This window comes from Drosophila montana, unplaced genomic scaffold, assembly GCF_035044405.1.
Source record: "Drosophila montana isolate Dmon_TW-CO22-7 unplaced genomic scaffold, ASM3504440v1 contig_3200_1, whole genome shotgun sequence".
NCBI classification, from domain to species: domain Eukaryota; kingdom Metazoa; phylum Arthropoda; class Insecta; order Diptera; family Drosophilidae; genus Drosophila; species Drosophila montana.
The window spans coordinates 2,393,515-2,414,439 of record NW_026998080.1 but is presented as its reverse complement, the minus strand read 5'-3'; the positions used below and the strand labels follow the sequence as shown (position 1 = coordinate 2,414,439).

General features: G+C 39.7%; 2 protein-coding genes across 8 annotated transcripts in view; both read right to left on the bottom strand.

The window, feature by feature from the left end:
• Positions 1-9,539, bottom strand: part of jbug (filamin-type immunoglobulin domains fbug) — a 30,510-nt gene extending 20,971 nt beyond the window's left edge. For 2 of the 5 annotated variants that reach the window (XM_064687693.1, XM_064687697.1), the window contains exons 1-3: positions 9,460-9,477; positions 3,558-3,967; positions 234-884 (exon numbers count right to left, since the gene is read on the bottom strand). In XM_064687693.1, the coding sequence (XP_064543763.1) occupies positions 234-884; positions 3,558-3,794 (888 nt within the window). In that variant the 5' untranslated portion in view covers positions 3,795-3,967; positions 9,460-9,477. Of the gene's footprint in view, positions 1-233; positions 885-3,557; positions 3,968-9,459 lie in introns of all 5 variants that reach the window. The other 3 variants (XM_064687696.1, XM_064687695.1, XM_064687699.1) reach the window with 3 other exon arrangements.
• Positions 9,540-13,523: 3,984 nt separating this feature from the next.
• LOC135431613 (cyclic nucleotide-gated cation channel beta-3) overlaps positions 13,524-20,925 on the bottom strand; it is an 81,790-nt gene continuing 74,388 nt past the window's right edge. The window contains exons 6-13 of one of the 3 annotated variants that reach the window (XM_064686828.1): positions 19,896-20,047; positions 19,578-19,719; positions 19,254-19,403; positions 15,349-15,516; positions 14,704-14,947; positions 14,508-14,644; positions 14,028-14,375; positions 13,524-13,658 (exon numbers count right to left, since the gene is read on the bottom strand). In XM_064686828.1, coding sequence (XP_064542898.1) covers positions 14,065-14,375; positions 14,508-14,644; positions 14,704-14,947; positions 15,349-15,516; positions 19,254-19,403; positions 19,578-19,719; positions 19,896-20,047 — 1,304 coding nt within the window. In that variant the 3' untranslated portion in view covers positions 13,524-13,658; positions 14,028-14,064. Of the gene's footprint in view, positions 13,659-14,027; positions 14,376-14,507; positions 14,654-14,703; positions 14,948-15,348; positions 15,517-19,253; positions 19,404-19,577; positions 19,720-19,895; positions 20,048-20,925 lie in introns of all 3 variants that reach the window. The other 2 variants (XM_064686829.1, XM_064686831.1) reach the window with 2 other exon arrangements.

Sequence of the window (20,925 nt, the reverse complement as noted above, 5' to 3'; positions counted from 1 at the left end):
ATCAAGTCAATGATATTTCACGTGATTAAAATATCATTTAAAAATCGTAGGTCCTATTAGAGCTAAAGAAAATCGCACAGAAGGAAGATATTTAGGAATAACAGTATGAGGGGAAAAATAGTGATTGAGAATCAAGATAAGTGGAAGAGAGAGCGTGTGTGAGAGAGAATGGGACTAGCATCCGTTATAAACCTTGTATTTATTAAGGGTCAATATATAATATTATTACTCACCGTAAAGTTCTTGACGCTCTCCTTAACCTGTGTGTTAACCCAACGCATGGTGGCATTGTAGCCGGGCCCACCTGGTTTCATGAAGTACGACAAGTACGTCATGCCGGATAGCTCATCCAACCAAGGCGAGGCCAGATACTCGGGCTCCAGCACCTTGGGCACACCGAACTCGCGCTGTGCCAGATTCATGGCATTGGTGCAATTGCGCACACTCTGACTAGGATCGAGACTGCGCCAGTGCGGAAACAGACCCGGCTGGCAGTAGTCCAGCAACGCGGCCAAGTTGACGCCGCTATTCCAATCCGTTGTGAGATTGGTGATCTTGCAATCCGGCAACGCGGCCTGCAGCCAGGCCAGCATGAGCTTGCGCGGCGGAAACTTGCTGCGTCCGATCTGGTAGCGCACAATCAGCGACCAGATGAGGCCCAATATCAGCTTCACGTTGCCATTGACAATGTCCACGTTGCCAATGTTCACCAGCTTAATGTGATCCGCCTCAATGGACTTGAGAGCGGTTGTGGCATTCTCCAGATAATGATGCTGATTGGCCGGCCGGCGGTTCCAGGATGGTTTCAGCGGACGCGTCTGCAAATTCTCGACCAACGCACACAGACAGGTGCCATCGCAGAAGTCCGTAGCCCAGTCATGCACCTGCCCCAAGTGGAAGAAATGGCAGATTGTTTTTTTTAGTTTTCTATTTATGTTTTTATTTTTAATCACTAATGGCGAATCTTTCAATGGGCGTTAATTAGCATTGTCTGTGCGAAACTATGCATGTTTTCTGCTAATGTACCTACATGCCTGCTGCTTGTCAGCCAGCTTTCATAATGGGCAATCAGCAGCAAAGGTACAACAACAACAACAACTACAACATTAACAAAAACAACAATAAGTAGAAAAGCCCGCTAGTTGTGGCCCACATTGGGCGTGTACCGCCTTCTGACTTGGCCGGAATACACTCACACGGCAAGGCTGAAGCTGTAGCTGTAGCTGTGTCTGGAGCTGGAGCTGTTGCCAGTTGGCTTTCTCCGGCACCGTCTTTGCAATTTTTGCCATTTGACATAAAGCTTTTTATCTTGGAGCTGTCAGCAGCCGGCGAGACAATCGCGTGTCTGTTGCTGTTTGTTTTCTGTTCGTGCCCCATACAGCAAATATTCTGTGGATGGCCATAAAAATCTCGCACATAGTTGCCAACGCGCTGTTCCCTAACAAGCGGCAACAACAGCTCCACTTTGGCTGGCAGTTGGGGGTGTTGTCTTATGCTGTTATCGTTGTTGCTGTTGTTGTTCGTCTTGTTGTCATGTGCGCATAACCTTTGAATTTGCAAGTCTATGCTATGCGGGAGTGGATATTATCAAGAAGCGCTCATAAATTCCTATTGTCTGCCAAGCGAAAAGTTTCATCTCATATATCCTAGAGCCAACCATATGCGAGGGGGGACTGGCTCAGAGGACTCTCTGCTGACATCTGCTCCATTCGCATTAGCTACTGTTAATCGATAACATCATAAGTTATGTAAAACACTAGATTTTAATAGTTTAACATATAGTTTCCTACAATCTTTGTTGATTCCTTTTCATGCATTTTTTTTGCATAAAATATGGTAAATATATATTACATTCTCAATGTTAAAAATGCGTAACAGAAAAGCAACTGGCGATTCTTGGGTCGACTACTACAAATCTGTTAACAGTTTTCTAGATATAATTTACTATCCAATAGCTGTTTGATATTTTATTCCATTACAAGTGCAAAATTAGCGTCTTTTTAAATTAGTTTTCTCACCAATATGTATTAGGTAAGAAGCGTTTTACGATAAACATGTTATTGGGGCTGTTAGCAACAGTCTAGCAAGCTGTAATGCTAACAGACAAGTGTGTGGGAACTTTTTACTAGCTTTTTTGAATGAATTTAATGAATTCTAGTTTTACTTTAATTGTTTTTCCTACCTTAAAAACGGAACGTTTGACTTATTGCAAAACTGAAAAAAGTATTAAGCTAGTAATTAGTATGGGCTGTTAATAACATTTTAGGCTGCTGTTACGTCAAGATAAGATTGCATGGGAATACTTTACAGTTTGAGAACAGTTTGTGAATATGTATATCATTTTAGACTTAATAAATTGCACCTGATAGAGTATTTGAGCTGTGGCATGCCGAGCATAGTTTTTCTAGGTGTATGTTTTTATGGCACGTCAGAGAATATGGCACAGAGAGTTGATTGCAATTTCATTAGCCATAAGCTAGAATATAAAATGCACACTTGACAGTCTCAATTTGGCATTTTGACCTAAATATAGCAGCCAGGTTTGTTGGCATGTTGTTATTCATTTTTTAAGGCCTATTGTCATTGGCTGGGTGCTCAATTAGCGCTGTTTACAACCTGACTCGTATGCGCGAACTCTGCCCATTTTGGAGGGCTGCGGCCTTGCCCCAGCTGCCTGGCTGCCTGGCTGCCTGGCTGCCTGGCTGCCTCGTCTCATCATCTCTCAGTTTTTTTTTCGACTGTCCCAAAATGTATGCATAAAACTTGAAAGATCTGTCGCTGGCTTTTGTTTTGTAACACGTAATGGCTTTGCAGCGATGCTGTGTTTTTTATTTATATATGTATTTATTTTAATTTGTTGTATTTTGTGAGCTGCGGCCTTGGCATTCAAGCGCCCAAATATGGCCAGTTCAGTGTGAGAAAAATATCTATAAAAAATCAAAAACAACTAAAATCCCACAAAGGCGACTCGACTCGAAGCTGGCTTTCAAATTGACTAATGAAATGCATGCCACTTGAGCGCAAAGCAGCGATTGCATGTTTGTAATTGTAATTAAATTGACCGACGCAATTTGAAAATATCGCCTTCGAGTGTTTCGGCTTTGTGTGAGTAAAGTTTGCCATTGAAGTCGTCGCACTTGCTCCAGGCGTGGGCGTTGCGTATACGCCGCGTGTGCGTTTGTGTGGGCGACAATGAGTCGAGATTTGAGCTGATATTTATGACTGTACCGGGGTGGCGTATGGTGCATGGCCATTTACGGCATTTTTAAGGCCCCGCGGAAGACTAGCATACCAGAGCAGCTGGCATAACTGCAGGCCCACGAGCTGTCCAAGCGTGCAAACTGTAGCTGGGCATGCCAATGAGCCCAGGCCCTGCTCGAGGCGCTGATCTAATGCATTCATATGTTACATTCAGGTAATCGATAGTTCTATTGACTGGCCGACCCATTGACTGAGTAACCGAGCGTCGTATTGTTAGGCAGTTGCGCTTCACTGAACGCTCGCCTCTTATATAAGCTATAAGCGTCTACGGACTAGCCCATATGCATGGCACTCACCTGCATGCCCGTCTCGCGCAAATGCTCGTTGACCCAGTTGCGAAAGGTGTTCGCTTGGATCTCCACCCACAGGTCTTCGTTGCCGCGTATATTCATGCCCTTGGCGGCGGTGCCTTCGGGACTGCGCGCCACCAGGCCAGCATGTGTGATCTTTTGGGTCTCGGTGGTGCCATCCGTGTTGTGCTTGAGCAGACCCGCGTGCGTCACCTTGGCGCCCTTGATATCTTTGACGTCCATTGTGGCGTTGTGGCGCTCACTTTTCGTCACCTCACCTCACTTCACTTCACTTCACTTCGGTACACTTTCGTTGCGTTTCGCTTGCCTCAGTTTTTTCTATGCAACTTCAGCTGGCAATTGTTTCATTGTATATGCTTTTATTTGTATTTGTATTTTTTGATTTATTTTAATGACTATCCAATCAGCGTGAAACGAAAGATAAACAAAAATTCTACTAAGTTGTTAATTGGGAAACGAGATTCGTTGCGATTTCAACGTCCGATTTCCCGACTTCGACTCCGATTCGATTTCGATTTCGATTGCCGAGCACACGCGATCATTGCCCAATGCGAACTGAGTGGCTGCCACTTTGGGGCCACTTGCTTTCGGGCCAAAACAAACAGCATGCGAGGCGGTGAGTGCAAAAACAATGACGTCATGACAGAGCTTAAAGCTCGGCTCGACAACGACAACAACAACGACAACAACAAACACCAGCACAACAACAAGAGCTACAAAAATGTGGGTATGCGAATCCGAATCCGAATCTGGCTATAGAAAAACTGGTTTGCAACGTTCATTCCAAGCCAAAGCGAAGCGGGCCAAAAGGAAAATTGAAAAAAGTATCTGACAATAAAACACGAAAAAAAAACAACAGCAGAAAAAATGCACTTAGTTTGGAATTTCGCCGCAAAAACACAAACTTTGCGATCTCAGTGCGGTGGGCAGCGTATAAAAAATAAAAAAAAATAAAATGAAACAAATAAAAGTGGTCTAGTAAGGGAGTGCTAGTTAGGAGATACCCTGCACCCAGTATCCAGTATCTAGAGTTCCTACTCTGTATATAATATAGAAGAACCCATATACCATAGTTGGCATCCTTAGCATTTATAATCTTCGAGTTATGCTTAAAAAAACTAACAATCTAAGTCAATATCAGTCGATATTACGGTATGGGGAGGTGTTATTGATAAATTAAGATAAACATAAGATAAGCAGACGAATTTGGCTAGATCAAATCAGGTCGTCTTCCTTGTCTGGAATATGCTTAGATTATGCGATCACAGATGCTTCCTTGGGCCTGTTGCATACATTCGCACAAAACTACTAAACCCTTTTTTTTAGCTATTTTCAATGGTTGCAGGGTATGAAAAGTGTGTGGTTGTTGTTGGCGCAGCGTAGGAAACTGTAAGTCTTTCACAACAACCACAGCGTGGAGCGAGTTAGAAGGCCGTCAAGGTTTCTGCTTACAGCCCATATAGACAGCGTTTGCTGCGGCCTGGTCTCGCTGGTGTCTGGGTGGGTGTCGCTCTGACGCACTGCGCCAGCAAATCTGGCATCTCAGACAAACACACACACGCACACACACACACACATTGCAATTGTAATTGTCTGGGCAATTGAGCAATGTGGACAATTTCACTTCGCTTTTACCGCAGGCATTTTGGCCAAATTGAAAGCTACTTGAAATGCGCTAATTGGGGTCTACTTGATAGTTCGATTAGCAAATGCTGCCAAAAAACTCAAATTGCGGTTTCTCGTTGCGGTCTAAAGGCCCCCGCGCGCCCACTCAATGCTGGCCGACATTTGCATTTGGGCAGAAGACAGCGAGGCGTCAAAGGTGCAAAGGCCTTAATTATCGGAAATCCGGTTTTTATAGATTCATACACCATACATATTCGTATTAGCCATTTATCATACATCATCTTGGGGGCTCACATTTCAAATACCAAAATTGTTTTATTTTCGCATATTGAGAAACAATTTTTGTTGAACGTGTTTACTGTATTTGATGATGACATCACGCATCTTCCATGGAAGCGCGACAAGTCGACAAGCTCTGTGTGCTGACTGTTTTGTACAAAAACTGATTGAAAAAACAAGTAAGAACGCCCTGGACGGCTGTGTTCGACGAGCAGATGCCCTGTGCGCAGTTCGCATGGCCTCTAAATCTCTTTCTCAGACATACAACGTAAAGATGTTTCTTATATATCCGTTTAAATTATACAAGACCTGACAGCGAAATGAACTACCTACATTGATCCCAAGTAGTGTTAATTGAGAGGGTCATATATTCATTCATAATATATTAACAGAATGATAATAAACATTCCTGTTATTTAACAGTCAATCAAGCGTACTCTAACTGCAATACTCTTGCGTTCTGTTAAGTGGCTCTGTTAACAGTTCTGCTTTCACAGCAGCTTTAAAGCGAACTGCAAGCGTATATGACTGCAATAAAATTTGTACCTATTTTTTTCTATAAATGCTAGATCACGTGGACCACGTCTGTCTTAATGATACCCTGCATTTTAAACAATTTTATGGCAACAGGGTATAATTACACTATGAATTGCGCTGCGCAAATTGCATAAATTTAGATACACAGCAAATAGTTGGAAGTGAATTCCACATGTGTAAATGGTCAACAGGCTGAAAAAAAGCGTTAAGGTCGCCAGCGAAATGAGTTATGGATTTATGTACTCGTACATGTGGAATGTATACATTATACTTTATGTGACTTAACTGAACTGAAGTCAACTGAATTCAACTGAACTGAACTGAACTGAAATGAAGTCAATTGTGATCTGTTGCTGCTGCTGCTGCTGCTGCTGCTGATGTCATGTTGTTGCAATTGGCATTGGCAATGAACCTGGTCGTAATTAGTTGTAGTTAATGAGCACGCGTTCTAAATCGAGTCATTTTACTGGGACAGCGCCAGCTAATTTCGCAAGGTCATGGGAATGGGCACAGCCTGAAGTTTAACGTCCACTTCAACAACAACTCTAAGCTTTAACTTCACTTCCCAACTACAGCCACAATTGAGGCAATGCGCTGTTTGAACAGTTGGTCAAGAGAGCAAACAGTCAACGAAAGTGTTTGGCTAGTTGCCTCATTTGTTTGCCGTTTTTTACTAGCCTTGTTGTTGTTGTTGTTGTTGTTGTCGTCGTCAGCAGTTGTTGTTGTTGTTTTCTGTTAACATCTTTAACGTGACTCAAGCGGCTTGTTTGAGCCGAACAATACAACGTGTACACGCCCAGTTTTAGTTTTAGGGCCATGCCAGTTACATTACGTAAGCGGCTGAAAATATTTTAGGCTTAGCCACTAAATCTGGCCAAACTGGAGCTGGCCAAGTTTTTGCAACGATATCATGCATTGCATGTGTAGGTGTTTTCCTTTATTTATTTTTCTTCCATTTGGCTGTGTGGCATTTTTACACATTTTTCGATTTGGTTCGATTTTGCTGTCCGAAATTCGCCTTGCCCGAACACCCACACACCCACACACGCACACCTAATTCACACACAACCCCAGAGCAGCGTCAGCAGAGCACCCACATGAACATGGAGCTGCTTCTGGCCGTTGTGCTGTGCTGTGCTGTGCTGTGTGTGCTGTGGTGGTTCAACGCCTCGTTCTAGACGTGGGCGAGGCTTCAAGTTTGATTTGTGCCAAAGCAAGCGACAAATGCGCATTGAATTGTGAATGATTTTATAGTGTGTTACAAAACAATGTAAGATACGACACTTTTATTATGCTTCAACTTGTAGCGAAACTGACGGCATAGCCAAGTTGTCAAGTCAACAATAAACAGGGGAGTTTCTAGTGTTGAGAGGAAATAATTGCTATTGTGTGGGTTAGAAGTCAGCTATGGCTTCGAGTAATTATGTCAATGAGTTAAAAGGTGCTCAATGCTTTTGAGTAACGCTCATCAGAGCAGAGCAATTAGTTATCTGAGTGTATATGTAATTGATAAATATTTAATGTACAAATAACAGTCATTTTGTTCGTTCAGTTCAGATTTTATTTGGTTTGTTAATACTTTGATTTTACGTTTAAATTTAATCAAGAGAATTTGTATTTGTAATTTATTTTGGCTGAAAATGTTAATGTCCTCTGTAATCGATCTCTTGTTACATTAATCTGTTATATTAATCTGGTTGCAGTCCTGATTACATGTCCTTCCAATGTTAAGTGGCTTGCATGACAGTCACGTTAACTTAAGAACAAAGTCAAATTATATAAGATGTTTTCCTGGACTCTGTTAAAAGGCTTTCATTGCAGTCAAGCTAACAGCTGTAAGAATAAGTTGACTCGCTTGGCCCCGAGTTAATATATTTAAAGCTTTCTATTGGCTGCACATATTTTTTGGCTCATTCATGAATATAATATGTAAAAAACATCAGCTTTTTTACATATAATAGGAAATGCCAATGAATTGTAAATTGTAATTTGTTTTATAATACAACGAATTTCCATTATTATTGGCTTCGCATGATATTCATGTTAATTTTATTTGCCTTGTATGCCTTTCGGCTGTCTCATTGGCAAATGCTATGTCAGCTATATAGCCATTATTTATCTATAACTTGGCTTTTGGACACGCCTTGAACTAACAGGCAGCTCATTAACGTCGCGTTTCCTATGAATTGTTGGCAAACGAGCGTTTATTTTTGGCAGCATTTATTGCTGTTCATAAATAGAAGAGAACACACACGAGCGCATAAATGCACACACACACACACACACACACACACACATACGCATACACATACACATACCCAGCACACTTGAGGCGCGCTTCAAGTTTGTGTCTTCAGTCTTTTGACTTATGCCGTTAGACGTCACCAAAGCGCAGCCGTGTGTTCTATTGTATTTTTACCTCTATTGTTTTTTTTTTTTTAATTTTTTCTCATTATTTTACACACTCGACTTTGGGGCACTTAAATAAGTGAAGAAAAAAAGCCAGTGTGCCAGGCAGTCCATAACAGCCCAATTACCATTAACTAACTGCAACTGAGGCGAGCAAAAACTAAAAACTAAAACTGAAGCTAAAACAGAAAAGTAAAAAAGTAAACTAAAAACCAATCGAAAAACCAGATTCAGATAGAGATTCCGACACAAGAAATAACTTTCGGTTTTAGCGCTGATCGTCGTATGCGGCATTACGTAATGGGCCAAGAAAATGCAAATACAGCAACAGAAATATGTTTAAGGCAACGCCCGCGACTTTTGGTATTTGCACGCCCAAAAACTAACTGCCATTGTGAACTAGTCGTTCTGATATTGTGATTATGATGTTTGCTGTTACGACTATAATTGCCGTTGCCTTGTTCACACGGCCGCATTTAGTTCACGTGTTTAGCACGAATATCAGGCAGAAAAAAAATAAGATATATATAAATATATACTGTATATGTATAAAGAGGCAGAGGTAGAGCAACAATAATGGTGTATGGCTGCCTAATTTGTGGCTGGAAATTAGAACAGCACGCAACGCGAGCTGAGATGCGAGCAGCTGTGCCTGTGTCTCGTCTCGAGCAGGCACAGAGAATAATAACTTTGAGAATATGTTTCAAACTTGGCGAAAAACAACGCACACAGCGAAGCAGTCAAAACACTACTCGCTTAACTTATGCATAAATATTAAATTATGCTTGAGCGTTAGCTGAGGATGGCAACGGAGCGGGGTGCGGAGCGCGGGGCGCGGGGCGCGGGCGTTGGTACGCGGTGCACTTGAGCAGTTATTGTTAGTTTTATATCAAAGTTAGTTGGGGCCAAGTTAAGCGGCGGTTTATTTATTTTTATAGCATTTCTCGCTAGGTTTTTATATCATATTTTATTATCTTTTTATCTTTGTTTTTGTGTTGTTTTTGTTTAGCACTTGTTGCTGTTCGCCTCTTCTTACACTTGCCTCGAACGGGGCGCGGTGGGGCGGGGCCCCCTTTTTAGCTTTACTTTGGTTCAGAGAAAAAACACGTCCAGCGCGCACGAGTTGCTCACAACGACTGAACTACGTAGCGCGCTTTAAGCCAAGTTTCAGTTGCGATCATTTCCAGCCGCAAAAAGCTTTTAGCTGGAAGCCAGCCGAAGACGTCATCGTTTCCACATTGCGATCTTGCCTTGTTTTGCTTACCAGCTTTGTTGCGCTTTTGTTTTGGGCTCTTCATTCGCTCCAAAGTTCCCTCTGCTGCTGTCGCTGTCGCTGATGTTGTTGTTGTTGCGAGTGGTTTAGTGGCGTTTCCGTTTACGAAACGCATTTCGATTCTGAAGTTTTTATTTCAGTTACTTTTAATGGACTGCACGTTAATTATCGATGACTCTGTGGTTTTTCTCTTGATAATTGAACAATTTGTATGGGTCGCTGCGGCTTATTTCAAAAGTTATTGATTATAAAACGCAGCTTGAGCTATTACTGGCGCCCTCCCTCTGCCGACCCATTACTTCCCCCTCACCCAATTCCCAAATCATAAGTGGAAACAATGCGTTTTCTTTCATTTCTCAAGAATTTTTTTTTGTTTGTTTTGATTTTATTTGTATTTTTAGTGTTTTTTTTTTTTGTGTGTTTTGTTGTTCGTTTTTTCATCAATTTGTCATATTTGTTACCCTTTGCTTGCGCTGTAGCTGTCAGTTTTGCGTTGTTTTGTGGCTAAGCACAGACACGGCTTTAAAATGCTCTTGTTTATGATCGAACTGAACGATCATAAGTACATAAGTATTTGGGTATACAGGTGTATTTGATAAGCTCGATTCACTTGCTGCAAATCGGCGCTGACTGCTCTGAATATTATCTTAAAAAATGCCATTAATTTGTTTTTATACGATTTTTTTTTTGCTTTCATTTTTTGCTGCTGCTCTTATGATTTTTTTTAATTTTTTTTGTTTTGTTTTTACTTGTGAATGAAGTTATGCTGAATTAATTTATTGTATAATCTTATAAATTAATTAATTAATTTATAGTCACAAAATAAAGCTATAAATGTTGTTGGTTTTCTCATAGTACAATGCTTTAAATTAATTCACAAAATTATTTAGCACATTTCTCAAGCCTCACACAAACTGTAAGCTTTAACATACGACAAACCCACGGCTCTACCTTCCGCAACTCCCCAATATTTGTTCTACAATTAGCAACAACACAACCAAATCGATGTAGTTTCTTCTCTTCCTCTTTCCTATATACTCTTTCTAACAAATCGAATAACGAAAACATTAAGCTAACCAAAGAAAAGCCAACAAACATTTGTAGATGCCAACCAGGGAAGGAAGTTTTGTCTATATATCGAGATTCTCTGATATTTTCTTCAATGAGATCATCTCCAAATCCTTCCAGGCCCCGGTTCAAGCCTTCTCTGTATTAGGTGCTATGTTTAAGCATGCTAAGAAGCAATAAAATGTATAATTAGAATTATCTAATAATAACGTTATTTTTTTCTCACTTGGCTAACTAAAAATCAAAAACCTTCAACAATTTTTAGCGTAATTTCTTTTAGTTTTCAATATTTTTTTTTCTCATTTTCATTTTCATTTTTCGTCTTAGATGAAACCCCATTTTATGTTTATTGTAATTTTTAATGTAGGCATATTAATGAATAAACTTCTCTTTAATATATGTTTCTTTCGTTTATAATAATAATAAATGGCAATAATGTTTCGAAATACAATACAATTAGCTTTAAACTATGAAAAGGAATTATGAAATTGTAGTTGCTTGTTTTGCGTCTTTTTTTTTCTCCGAAAAAAGTATGAAAAATCTAAGAGAAAATGCTAACAAAATGAGTTTGTGTGCGTGGAATTTCCATCATCAGCATGAAGTGAATTAATTTGTTATAGTTGGTTTTTCTTTCTACATGGGATTTGCTCGCAGCTGGAGCTACAATAGCACATTAACTAGCGGCTTATAGACACTCAATCAATCAATCAATCAATTTATCAATCAATCGTCAATTAATCGCATACTCATTGATACACTTAAGTAAATAGCTTAATTTTTGTCGTATATACTCGTAATTATTACTTGTGGAATTTATGTATGTGTATATGAGTGTGTGTGTGAGTGAGTGTGTGGTGTATGTGTATGTGTATTTGTGTTGACACAGAACAATTTCAGAAATATTATTTGGTCTTCCCTTGTACACATCTAATGGTAACTAATTAAGTTTCTTTTTTTTTTATTGTTATTTCTAAAGTTAATATCTAAATTCTTCGGTCTTCGATCACTTAAGCCTGCAGTGCGTTCCCATATTATGGGTTTACCAAAATCATCGCTTAGTTCTGCTACAGAACTTACCCTACAACGTTTAGAATCCAACATCATCATGATCAACATCATCGTTATCGTCGTCATCATCAACTATATATCTTTGAATCTTATCTCAAATGTGACTTCAGCATTCGTTTCGCTTGGCAACTAACTAACATTACAATACATTTAGATCTTTCAGTTGAGAGTATCCATACCATATATATCATATTATATGTATATATATCAACATACCCAATGCCATATTACATACAATATACTAATATAGTAGTACAATATAATATTGCATTAAAAGTTGTTTGAGAGTTGTTTTTTTTTTTTACCATTTTCTTTGCTTTTTTCTACCCATTTATTGGATGATTTGGTTTATCGTTTCGACTTTGTATGTATTTTATGTGTATAATGTATTTTTATTTTTGTTTCTCTTATTTTTGTTTGTATTTCAGTTTTTTAGTGTCTGTTGTATGCTGTGGCAGTTCTTTTCCAATAGTACAAATATTTTGCAAATATCTTTTGTTTAGTTTTATCATAAATTTGTTTAGTTTTTCTTTTTTTTTCTGTTTTAAATATTATTTTCAATTTTAAAGTAAATCGTTTCCCATATACACATCTAGTAAATTTTGTCAAATTACAATTACGTTTAGCAAATATTACAATACGCTAATTGTTCATTATTACATTATTATTAATTAGTCAATTTAAATTAAATTATTATTATAGTAAATACCGGTTTGTCTGTGTTTGTGTTTATGTTACTTTTTTTTTGTATTTTTGGTAGATAATCAATTTAGTTTTTGATATTTTCTAATTGAATCCTTAGATAGAAAATATTTACAATGCAAATTACATACAATGCGCGTAGTTGTATATGGATTAATAATGAGCGAGTAATTTGTAATCATTCAATTAAAATTAGTGAAGATACTAAACTCTAATGATGCTACCTACACACCTAGCTATACATATATATATATATATATATATATATATATGCATGGATATATTATTATGAATATGGTAGCATGGCAAAAAGTTGTAGGTATATATTCGTATAGAGTGGGAGTTACAGCTAGAGCTGTCAAACAACGGTTTATATGAGCTGAGTTGAGTTTTCTGTTTTGGAGTTTCTGTAATTCGGAATATCTATTAAAGCTTTTCCGATATTGGTATTTACTTAAATACATACTTTGCAAATATATTGGTTTAGTTTTAAAAAAAGTTTTCACAAGTCTTAACTTAAGGAAGTTTTACTTTGTTTTCTTTTTGGAATTTGAAAGATGCAAACTAAACTAGTAAATGGGTTTATTTATTCATTTTGTCATCATCATTTTTTTATTAGTTAAGGTTTAGCTTTATGTACATATTGCTTTGACCTATGCGAACCTCTGAGCGGTTGTTGCAGTTGTCTAAACAATTCTGGCAGTGCCATTTAGTGGGTGAATGGTGGATCCTAGCACAAGCCACATGCATTCCTAACACTAGCCTATCCACTTACCTCTGCCTACACTGAAAACAATATTCATTAACTCTTTTACTCATGTCTCGTCTCTTACTTGCGCCTTGTGTGTCTCTCGTTTATGGTTTCACCTTTCTCGTTTCTCTGTTGTCCTACAGCGAGCAATATTTGGCATTGTTGTGGTTGTTGTTGTTGTGTGTTGTTGTTGCTGTTGTTGTTTGTGTTGCATTGTTGCTGGCGCGTTGCATGCGCCGCAAGATTTGGCCAGTTTGGTGTCGCTGGGGCTGTGGCTGTACCTGGTGCTGTACCTGCGGCTGTGGCTGTTGCAGCTCCTGTTTCAGCTCCTTCTCCCCCGCCGTGCTGTTGCTTGTGCTAGCAGCTGCTGCTCCTGTTCGCGTCGGGGTCATTCAGTTAGTAAGGCAATTTGTCAATTTGGCAATATTTCAACCGCATGCACAACAATCACACACACACACACACACATAAATAGAGGGAGCGAGAGTATGAAACACAAGTGCAACAAATTTTTGGAGGGGGGCGCGGCACACACACAGCGAGACACAAAGAGAGTTTAACACAGAGAGAGATAGAGAGAGAGAGAGTATGATGCAAATGTTTATGAGGCGTTGCTTTCGCATTCTTTGCGGGCGGCAAGGGCCACGCCCATTTCATTATTTTGTTTTTTGGTTTTGGTTTGATTTTTGTCGAATGTCGAATGAATCATGGAGTCATGAGGAACATGATATGTACACCATACCGATCGGCTGATGCTGATGGGGCAGCACGCTCCCGTGTTATATGATACTCTCGCGATTCCGTTCCAGCTCCTCGGCCTCATTATCGGGATCCACGCTGGATGTGGACGAAACGCCGCAGATTTGCATTTCAATCTCTGCCAGACGATTCTCCAAATCCCATTGCTGCTGCGAGAGTTTCGTATTAAGAGCTTGATTCTCCGATTCAACTGTATGCAGGCGTTCTCTCAGACGCTTGATCTCATCCTCCAGAGCCTCGTGAGAGCCGAGCAGCGGTGTGGTGCCGCCACCAACACCTCCAACGCCAGCGCCATAGCACTCCAGCTGCGAGCTCGAGTCGCAAATGTGACCTTAGCAGAGAGAGAGAGAGAGAGAAAGAGAGAAGGAGCGAGACGGTGAGCGTGTTAGAGTCAGATAGGTTTTTTTTAAAGACCGAGAGAGAGAGAGAGTGAGAGAGAGAGAGAGAGAGAATGTGAGCTTACCTGTGTGACTGGGCTGAGATTGCGGTCGCATTGAGTGGTGCGAGGTGGCGCGACTGCGCGGCCGCTCCTCGGAGCCATGTGCGCTGGGACTGACCGAGCGCGGCGAGTCCGTGGCACGCACCAAATGCTCCGTATAGCTGCGTGGACTGCAAGCATTTAGTCGGGGACAGATCAGCGAGCAGAGGCCAAGACTCACCTGTAGCCATGTGCATGGGGCAGCTGCTGGTGAAGTTGCTGCTGTTGTGCCTGTTGCTGCTGCAGCTGCAGCTGCTGTTGTTGCTGTTGTTGCTGCTGCTGCACCTGATGCTGCTGCATCTGATGCAGCATGTTGACTGAGGCCGGCGGCAGCCACATATCCTCCAGCGTGGTGCGGCCGCAGCTCTCCACCAGGCCCGGCGTTGACTGGCAGCGGCCCATGGCAACTACATTAAAGTATTTGACTGTGTTTTAAAATCAAAAACGATCACAGAAAAAACAAGTGGGGGGAAAAAACCAACGGAAAGCAAAACATTCGATTTGTGTTATTCCAAGGGGGGCAATCGTATTCGCATTCAAATTCGTACACTCGGAGAAAAACGCAATGGTTACACAAAAAAGTTTGAATGAAGTACAAAATACTTATAGCAAGACTTTGCATGCTTGAAATGAATAATTTCGGTTTTCAGATTAGTTGAAATACGAATTTGATTAACATCAACATTTGAGTGCGAGTTTTTCTCCGAGTGTATGCACATACCCTGCTTTTGGGCTTAATTTCGAGTGTGTGTGTGGATGTGTGTTGGAGCGGCTGTGTGTGGGGTATAACTATGTAAAGAAGTTTATGAGCTGCTTCGCAACTTACCTTTCTCCAGTGGTGCCTTCTTGTATTTCTCCAAACGCTTGACGGCTATCGACTCCAAGCGGACACGCGCCGCCGGATACTCCTTAAGCACGTCCCACATGTCTTTTTTGCTCAGCACGAACAGATCGCTGTAGCCCACGGACCGAACGCTGGCGGTGCGTCTGTTGCCTGCACAAGCAGCACAGTGTGGCAAGTTGGCAAATGTGGCGATGTTGCACGTTTGCAGCAATGAAGAGAATGAGGCATAAAGTTTAATATCAATAACTTGCCAAAGGTATTTCTCGTTGCTGTTCTTCTTGTTCTTGTTGTTGTTGGTGTAGTCTGTTGCTCTTATTGTTGTCTGCACACAAACAAACACATTCGTACACACACATACACACACACACACTGACACATTAATATTGCATGTCAACTGAAGGTATGCAGGCAATTGGTTGCGAGCTACACAGGGTTGGGGCGTTTGTTGCAATTGGAAATTGGAAGTTTGGGGAAATTGGGCTGACAATTTCACAGGGCAATTTATTGGATGCAAAAATGCTACATACAGCTACAAAGATGTGCTATGTATGTCTGTCTGTTTGTCAGTCTGTCTGTCGCTTTTGTTCGGGCATCCATTTGCTACAATCGAGCGCTGGCTGCTATAACAGCAACAGTTTATTCAGACCAACAGCTGAAATTGTGCTTAAATATTTCATTGCATACTTTTTCGAGCTGCCAGATTCCAGCTAGTTGAGCCGTTGGGAGTTGGGCGGTTGCTAAGTCGCTGAGATGCCATTTCAACATTTCAATTTAACTTGTTGGCAATTAACATAAAGTTAGTTTTTAATCGTTTTGGCAGGCCTAACATTTACTTCAACATATTGTCAAATTTCATGTTCTTCTCACAAGTTTTTGTGGACTGAACAACCTGCCTTAACTTACCAGCTAGACAAAACAGCTGTTAAATATTTACAAGTTAGAGCGTTGCCACCTTGTCTTACTTAGAATTATGACTGATTTATGATATGCTAAGTTGACAGAAATTCTTGCGTTAGCAGTGTTGAATAAGAAATTTCAAGAATTTATGCAACACTATTAATTAGGCGCTGCCAAACTTGACATTGGGCATGAAATAGCAAAATGCAACCTAACAACTCGTCAAATTTGGAAATTCTTGTCAGCTTACAGCAGCATATAAACGTAAGAAAATGCAATATGCTTGATACATTCTAACGGAAACTCCCAAAGATATGCAGCATAAATTGTAGAAGATGATGTTATCTATTTATTGGGGTAAAAGTTGGCGTGCAATTTAAATGTATTCGCGTATTTGTGTGTGTGAGTGTGTGTGTGGAACAACGAAATGTATGTAAATTGTGGCAACAAAGTGACGTATACTTAATTTTACACTGTCAAAAACAATTCAAACGTTTAAATTACGGCCAGGCAAAGCAATACAACAACGACTCACAAAGAGACAGATATAAATATATAGAGGGAGAGAGAGAGAGAGAGAGAGAGACACAGAGAGAGGGGGAGAGATAAAGAGAAAGTAGAGCTGACTAGAAAAAGAAATTAGTAGATATATGAAATATTCAGTTGCTCACGCTTACAACTACTTAAGGGACATACTAATTGGATTGAGTTTTGGGTGTTAATGAAAGCGCTTTAATCATGCAGGTGCACAAAACAATGAACGATAAACAATTGAAATGATAAACTAAATGCTTCGATTTTATCGATTTGTGTGTCCAAGTTTGCAGCAGCAGTTCGCTCGAGGTGACAACAGCTTGACAGCAACTTGGCCAATTGTCTGCCAAAGTCAACGACTAATTGAGCCAGACGAGGCAAAAGTTTTTGGCAACGGCAAACGGCAACTTTTGTCAGCCGTTGCAAATAGAATTAAGTTGTTGCTGCTGCTGCTGCAAATTAAATTAAGCGGCTGCAAGTGAAGCGCCACTGCACTATGCAATGTCCCACATGCATACACACACACTCAAACACACACACACACACACTATTTGCGAGCATTGGATGCGCTAAGATAAATTTTGGCATTGTTGTTAATTATGTGCCACACATGAGAACCCTATATATAAATTATATAAAGGAATATATATGTACATATAAGGTAAGTGTACGTGATTTATCGCTGTAATTTACAGTCGAGTTCAGTTGAGTTGAGTTGCGTTTAGCTAAAATCAAGTTGCATCGCTTTAAACTGCCTCTCGATATCAACTGAAAATTAAAACCAAAATGTACTTTGACAGTAATAATAAATTGCACATTATTATTGCTGATTTAAGCCAATTTATTTGTAGTTTATTGCATTGTTTAATTGTGCAAAATGTACTGTAGTACATATGTGTGTGTGCATATATATATATATATATCCATTTATACAATATGTAGGTAAATATAACGGTGTGCATGCAGGTGTAATAATTGCATTTGGCATTCATTAATTGTGCTCAGTGCCAGGGTAAAGCGAGTGAGTGAGCGGGGGGGTAAAAAGGTTGAGAGAACAGGGCAAATAAAGTTGTTTTTGCGTGTGTGTGTGTGTGTGTGTGTGTGTGTGTGTGCTAGTGTGCTATAAAAGTGCGTTGCATACTTGTAGGACGGGCATAAAAACAATTTTTTGGCAGAAAAATGCAAAAATATGCAAAAGAGCAAAAAATTGTGCGCTTTGCAGCTGCCAATGAAAAGCAGCAAAAAACAAACAATAAAATACAGGAAACTAAAGTTAACTTCATCTTACCGAACTATAAATACGCTAAGTTATAGTAAACTGATCAGGTTAATAAATAATACATTTTTATGCTTAACACAAAATTTACATTTTCGTAAGCAAGTTCATATGGTAGATATGGGAAAAAAAGCATGATGAAAGCATGATATTTATTACCCTCGTAATTGTTGAGTTTTATCTAGATTTTGATTTTGATAGGCAAAAGCTTAACTCTTAACCCATCCTACCTACATATGAGCTTTAGATTTTAAAATAAATGAGTTGCTTATAGAAGATCTCAATTATCGACCGCTAGTAAATCTGGCAGATATAGACTATAACAAAGCGCTATCTATGATAATCAACTTGATTGGTATGCACATATCAATATTTTGTGAACTGAATCTTTTTTTTTGAGCTATATAATATATTAGTAAGAAAAGGTATCAAAGCACTTGAAAAACATAAAAGTTGTATGCACAAACATTTCATTTTTAACTTATCTATTCCATTGTAGCTATACGATATATGCATATAGACCAATAAATTTACTACCAACAGCTAAAATAACAACCTGTTAAAACTTGATACACGCTGGTTTTTTTTAATGAGTTACACATTTAATGACACATTATTGATACCCGCCGCAAGCGTATTAAAAACAATTGTAATGCTTCAATAAATGTAAGCATAAATAAATGAAAATAAATCAATTGTATTTTTGTATATTTTAATCAATTGATGGAATTTAAACGATTACGAGTGCGCGTGGCTGATGTCTGCTCTATTAAATAATACACCGAAATTGTAAAACTAATAAATAAATGTGTACACAGGCAAAAAGTGAGTGTGATTGTCGATGAGTGCGGGTGTGAGGGTGTGCGGGGGGAGGGGCAAATTCCAGATAAGGTAGTTGTGCTGCTAAATGAAACGCAACAAGAGCGTTGACTAAGTTAATGTAAAGTGGAATACTCTTTAAGGACTTCTTTAGCAAAATGTACTTTCTAAAGACACGTTTAAAACACATAGCTAAAAAATATTTGGAGAATCTTATTAAAAATTTGTGTTGTGTTTTGTTTCGTTTTTTTTTTATCATTTGGATTGGTTGTTGTTGCTGTTGTTGTTGTTGTTGTTGTAGTTACATTAATTTGTTGTTATTGTTATTGTTCCGCCTGTCGCACTAAAACGGGATATTTACCAAGTTCTTTACCTGCGGTGCCCATATTCAGTATACTAATCTCGCCGAAATAGGAACCTGCCTTTAACGAGGCCATCACCGTTTTGCCATTGTCAGCAACGACCTGCAATCGTCCACGATTCACAATGTACATCTCCTTGCCCACCTCGCCTGTAAGAGTGAAAGCGTGAAAGAGAGAGGAAGAGAGAGATATAGGAAGGGAAGTGAGTGAGTTAGGGTGGTTTCGCAGATGATACATATATAGTATATACATATACATATATATAGATATATGTAAGTGCATTTATATAAAAGCATAAGCTGGGCGTCTCTCTGGTCACTCACCTTTCCGGCAAATGTAGTCGCCCGGGGAGAAGAGCACGGGCCGCAGTCTCAGCACCAATTCGCAAAGGAAACCCGCTTCAGTGTTTTGAAAAATCTCAACCCGCTTAAGTGTATCTAAATGGACGTTAATTGCTATTTCAGCCTGCAAAACAGAACAGAACAGAAAACAGAGACACAGCTGAGCGGTTGGGCCTGTTTTGGAATTAAGGACAAAGGGCGTAACCAGTAGCAGGATAACATGCTACAGAAAATGGACAATTCATGTTGTCACAGCAGTTGGTTGGGGCATCTGTTTTGTGTACGGTACGGATTATTTACCTTTAATTTATCAGGAAGACAGGATACGGCGCGCTCCTCGTCCGAGCACTTTTGCGTGAGCCACAGGTAATCGAACCATTTGATGACCTTCACCTGCAGATGATTCGGCACACGCCGCATGCGCATGTACGTCTTAACTCCATCCAGCTTGGCTACAAATGGCAATAGTATTCGATTTATTTCCCAATCTATACATATATATCTATATACATATAGATATGCTTATTATATATGCATGCTTGTTTCTGCTGTGGATTACACGCAAATCGAAACGCTCGCCGCATACAAATGGCCACTGGCCAGCGGCCCCTCCAGCTAATCGCTGCGGCTTCAGACCCAATCAGCGTTTTGTTCTGCATAAATTTCATTATGCGCCTACACTCGGAGAAAAGCCCCAAGCTTTTTGTACTTGAATTAGGTAAAATGATAAAATTAATGTCAAGACTGAATCATTTGAACCCAAATAAGAATAACTTAAATAAAGAACGTTGTTCAATAACAAAATTTATAAATCAACTATCGAAATTCTTCACCTACATTGATAACTTTTTCAACAGATAACAAAATAGTAAGTTAAAATTAAAAATAAATTAGAATTACTTCAATTCGAAGCTGCGCTTTCTCTCAGTGTACAAGTTATTTATGCTTAGCCCAATTTCCTAGAAATAAAAATCAATTCAAGCCGTAACACCTGGCGTATGCTTAATATTAAGCTGTAATTAATTCGGGCTATTTATGAATGTTTGCAGAATGTCGCAATTTCTTGAATATTATTTTTAGAACTAGGCTATATGCGGAACCTTAGCTAGATTTACAGACTGTGTAATCGAAATTTACGTTCCTTTTCTAGAGTTAAGTGCAGTTCCGGACGTCTTTGTTTCACTGGCTGCCAGGTATGTGCGTGTCTGTGTGTGTGTGTGTGTGTGTGTGTGTGTTAGTGTGTGTGTTTGACTGGATAACCAAGCGGCGCTCGATGAGAGGAAATTAAATCTCTACTTGGCTCAACGTCACTGCCAGCAAATATTGACAC